This window comes from Bubalus bubalis, chromosome 7 (genome assembly GCF_019923935.1).
Source record: "Bubalus bubalis isolate 160015118507 breed Murrah chromosome 7, NDDB_SH_1, whole genome shotgun sequence".
In the NCBI taxonomy this organism is placed as follows: domain Eukaryota; kingdom Metazoa; phylum Chordata; class Mammalia; order Artiodactyla; family Bovidae; genus Bubalus; species Bubalus bubalis.
This window is the reverse complement of record NC_059163.1, coordinates 29,334,449-29,339,315: the sequence shown is the minus strand read 5'-3', so window position 1 is coordinate 29,339,315 and position 4,867 is coordinate 29,334,449. Positions and strand designations below refer to the sequence as shown.

Below are 4,867 nucleotides of genomic sequence, written 5' to 3'. Positions count from 1 at the left end.
GTGACCCCGTGGACTGTAGCCAGCCAGGCTTCTCTGTCCATGGAATTCTCCAGGCAATAATACTAGAGTAGCTATCCATTCCCTTCTCCAGGGGCTCTTCCTGACCCAGGGATCGAACCAGGGTCTCCTACACTGCAGGTGGATTCTTTACTAAATGAGCCACCAGGGAATCCTATATACATGGTTGGCTTTCATTAAATGGCTGTTGAATGAATGAATGGTTTATAAACAAAAGAACCAATCACTGCTTCCTAGGATTAGGATGCTAAGTACTGAGCATCTATTTCTTATCATTCTAATCACACAGATTTTACTTTTTCTTTTATTTTTTCTTCTTCTGTATTAAACCCCATAAATGTTTCTTGAATTATTTTCTGAACTGCTTACTTTTGTCTTTTTGTATAACTTAATTCTTTCACCTTTTCATTCATTCAACAAATATTTGTTCATCCTGAACCAAACTTCATACTTCAGAGATAATAAAAGAGCAAAAGCCTTGGCAACACCCATGTGGACCTATACTTATTCCATCAATATTCTCTAACTGTCCTCAAGCAAGCTGCCTAATCTCTCCTAGCTTCAGCAACTGCATATGTAATCTAGAATAATACCCATTGAAGTAGCTTGTTTGAGGGCTAATTGAGATCATAATGGGTTTCCCAGATGGCACTAGTAGTAAAGAACCTGCCTGCCAATGCAGGAGATATAAGAGATGTGGGTTTGAACCCTGGATTGGGAAGATCCCCTGGAGGAGGGCATGGCAGTCCACTCCAGTATTCTTGCCTGTAGAATCCCATGGACAGAGGAGCCTAGCAGGCAACAGTCCATAGGGTTGCAAAGAGTCAGACATGACTGCAGCAACTTAGCACATACGTACTCAGGTATGCAGTAGGCAACTGATGTGTTCCTTGTCATCTGTGCATTCATTTCCTACTAAATGGTGGGAAATTTAATGACTGATAATCAAACCCATTTGAAGCTCCCAGAAATTAGAACATGTCATCCTGAGAGTCTCATTCCAATGGCATAGACTATGCTGTACATCACTGAGGCTCAACTTTGTTTTCCTCTGTGAACACAGAAAGACAGCAATAATCAGATCTCCTTTCAGTCAGTGGGTCATGTGACCATTAGAATGTAGAAGTGACATTCATCACTTTCAAACCTACTGACTGAAAAAATCTTCCAGGCTTAGCCCCTAACTGAAGCCCAGATGCACAGAATCCAAAGAAGGACTTCAAGACTTTGCATGATACAGAGGCGTAGAACAGAAGGAATCCAGGGCTCTAAATTACTGCATGGACTAGATCCTTCACTCACCACGCCCCCCTACCCCTCAATGACCTGCAACAAACTATGACATGTAAGTTGCTCAGTTTGGGAATTGTTTTGTTTTTACAGCAATTAGCCCATCTTGAATAATTCATTACACAAACCACCACTCAGTCCTAGGACTAAAAACCTGGAAACAGATTAATAGTTAATCAGTTCTCTCGATAAATTTCTTCAGAGCTGAGACTAGGTCTTAACATGTACCCTACTTGTCACTTAGCACAATACCCTAAATAAACAAGTTGCTTAATATCTATGTGTGAAGTGAGTAATGCCATAAGAGAGGATTAAATATTGTCGCTGCTGTTTAGTAACTAAGTTGTGTCTGACTCTTTTGCAACCCCGTGGATTGTAGCCCACCAGGCTCCTCTGTCCATGGTTTATACTTTCATACATACATATTTTAAATGAAGTCCATCCTCCACACTCAAGCTATTTTAAAATGTAAACCTTATTTCCTGAAATCATTCCCATTTAAGAAACAATCAAGATATGATGACAATTAAAATAGCAATTAAAATATAACCCTGTTTCCCCAAGTCACTTATAAAGAGCAGGGCTAGGGTGGAGAGGAGGAAATTATAGGGACAATCAAATGTGTAGGTGTGAATCCTAGTTGTATTTGAATGTTAAGCTCTGAGATTTCAAATCCTTAACACTTCCCTGTATCACTGAGTCCTGGAGAGGTCAGGGGTCATTTTCTCCTTGGATTAAAATCTCTAATCAGCCGGCCCTTAGCGGAGGAGGGCGCCATGGTGGGTGGCGAGGCGGCCGCTGCCGTGGAGGAGCTAATCTCCGGTGTGCGGCGAGCGACTGACTTTGCTGAGCAGTTCCGCTCCTACTCGGAGAGCGAGAAGCAATGGAAGGCCCGCATGGAATTCATCCTGCGCCACCTGCCCGATTACCGCGATCCACCCGACGGTGGCGGCCGCCTGGACCAGCTGCTGTCCCTCTCCATGGTCTGGGCCAACCACCTCTTCCTGGGTTGCAGTTACAACAAAGACCTTTTAGACAAGGTGATGGAAATGGCTGATGGGATTGAAGTGGAAGACCTGCCACAGTTTACTACCAGAAGTAAATTAATGAAAAAGCATCAAAGCTAAGGCAGAAGATTCATCACACTTCCATCATTAGTTACAGACTTGGAAAGGAGGCTGGCATGAATGCAACATTGACCTCAGCAGCCTCTTAAGATTCTTGGTATTAACAACATGTAGGAAAGAGGCAATTAGAATGAAAGGGAATCTTGTCTAGATTGGCATTTTTAAAGTTCTCGTTTTTCTAGTAGCTATCCGTTTTTCTAGTAGCTATCATTGTAAAAGTATGCATGGATATTTATGTGTTTATAAATCATGCCCTCTTTTGTTGGTCGAAATGTTTAAAATGCCTATTTTTTTTATGTTGATGTAATGGCAGGTAATGAATTATACACTTTGGATTTTTCAACAGTGTACCTTTAAGTGTGAAAAAAAAAATAAAAATAAAAAATAAAATCTCTAATCAATTTTGTTATTGCTATCATTTCCATTCTTCTAGAAGTCTTGCTTGCATCACTGCTGGACCACTTCTTAACAAATTCTCATATCTCATCTTTGATAAATTTCTCTTTCTGATTCTCAAGCATCCATCTGCAAGTGTACAAGTATATGTTTGACAACTAAAATACAGATTGCTAGTTCAATATTTATGGCCCACTCCCTGATGGACTGTGGGACACACTCCCCTGGAGCGATGATAAAGAGTGTTGTTTTTTTTAAGTGATAGTCTCAAAACATTTCTCCCCCAGAACAATCAAACAGTATCCCAAGTTCTAGGGCCAGTTGTTGGCTATCTCCAGGTGAATTGTCTACCTGGAGGTGATATTTTCGCTAGAAACCAGCATCAGTATTTCTCTCTTTACTGTTTAAATGCCAGTGGCCTGGGTAGCTGCCAATCCCCAAATACTCTTCCCACTATTTCTTTTTTGTTTTCTTGTGTTCTGTTCTCTTTTTTCAAATTTACTTATTTTTAATTGGAGGGTATTGGTTTACAATACTGTGTTGGTTTCTGCCGTACATCAACATGAATCAGCCATAGGTATATGTATATCCCCTCCTTCTTAAAACACCCTCCTATCCACTATTTCTTAACGTAAACTTTGTTAAATGTATTGTATATTTAGAAGGCTACACACAACTCAAACGTCCAGTTCAGTGAATCTCTCTTTGCTGTTGTTAGTAGGCCAGTTAGCGGAGAAGGCAGCGGCAACCCACTCCAGTAGTCTTGCCTGGAAAATCCCATGGACGGAGGAGCCTGGTAGGATGCAAGTCCATGGGGTCGTGAAGAGTTGGACATGACTGGGCGACATCACTTTCACTTTTCACTTTCATGCATTGGAGAAGGAAATGGCAACCCACTCCAGTGTTCTTGCCTGGAGAATCCCAGGGACAGGGGAGCCTGTTGGGCTGCCGTCTATGGGGTCGCACAGAGTCGGACACGACTGAAGCGACTTAGCAGCAGTGGCGGCAGGAGGCCAGTTAGAGAGCCAATTAGTTAGCTTTTCTCAGAAGTCTTAGAGAACCTCTTGCAAAAAAGGAATTTTGATAAGAGTTCCTGATATCCTAACATCTTTATGTGAGCAGAAACACCTCCCCACCCTCCTCTACTGCCACTCACACTTTTTTTTAAATTAATTTATTTGAAGGCTAATTGCTTTTGCTACATAAATAATGAATTAGAGTTAGCACTGGTGATTATGTCAGGAAAAAAGTTTGAAGGTTTGATATTTAGTCTATACCCTGGCATCTATTGATTTTGATAAAGCAGCACTTATTATTTACACAGAAGCAGCTCAGAGATGGAACACACATTGACACTGTGAACAGGGCTCTGAAGAAAAGACATGCGCTTCACTGGGGTCACATTTATGATGATTCGGAACAAAACTCTAGAAAAGGTGAGGGCAGGTGAGGAGTGGAGAAACTGGCCTCAGAGCAGAGCAAGAAATCCTTTTGTCTCTATCCATATACTCGCCACATGCTGTGCTCTCTCTCACCACTGGCTTCAAAAATCAACAGATAAAGATAATGGATTTATAGCTCAATATAGATTTCCATATAACCAAATCTTTCCTGTATTCTCAAGCATATCCAAAATATGTTCTTATTTAACATGGCATTTTAAAAAATGAAAAGTATTTCAGGGATTCAGGGACTTCCCTGGTGATCCAGTGGCTAAGACTCTGCGCTCCCAATGCAGGGGGCTTAGGTTCCATTTCTGGTCAGGGAACCAGATCCAACATGCTGCAACTAAGACCCATCACAGCAAAAAAATATATAAATAATGGAATGTATTTCAAAAGGTTGCATTCAAATGTTTTTAAGAAGGCAACTGTTCAGTTCAGTTCAGTTCAGTCGCTCAGTCGTGTCTGACTCTTCACAACTCCATGGACCACAGCACGCCAGGCTTCCCAGTCCAACACCAACTCCCAGAGTCTACTCAAACTCATCTCCATTTAGTCAATGATGCCATCCAACCATCTCATCCTCTGTCATCC

At 41.5% G+C, this 4,867-nt stretch overlaps 1 protein-coding gene across 1 annotated transcript; it reads left to right on the top strand.

The window, feature by feature from the left end:
- Window positions 1–2,064: 2,064 nt before the first annotated feature.
- On the top strand, window positions 2,065–2,785 carry LOC102396414 (CDKN2AIP N-terminal-like protein). Its single transcript, XM_006046956.4, has one exon. The coding sequence runs from the start codon at window positions 2,085–2,087 to the stop codon at window positions 2,433–2,435; it is 351 nt and encodes a 116-aa protein (XP_006047018.3). The 5' UTR covers window positions 2,065–2,084; the 3' UTR covers window positions 2,436–2,785.
- Window positions 2,786–4,867: the final 2,082 nt, after the last annotated feature.

Coding starts and splice junctions, on each gene's coding strand:
- LOC102396414 (XM_006046956.4), top strand. CDS start 2,085: ATGGTGGGTGGCGAGGCGGCCGCTGCCGTGGAGGAGCTAATCTCCGGT.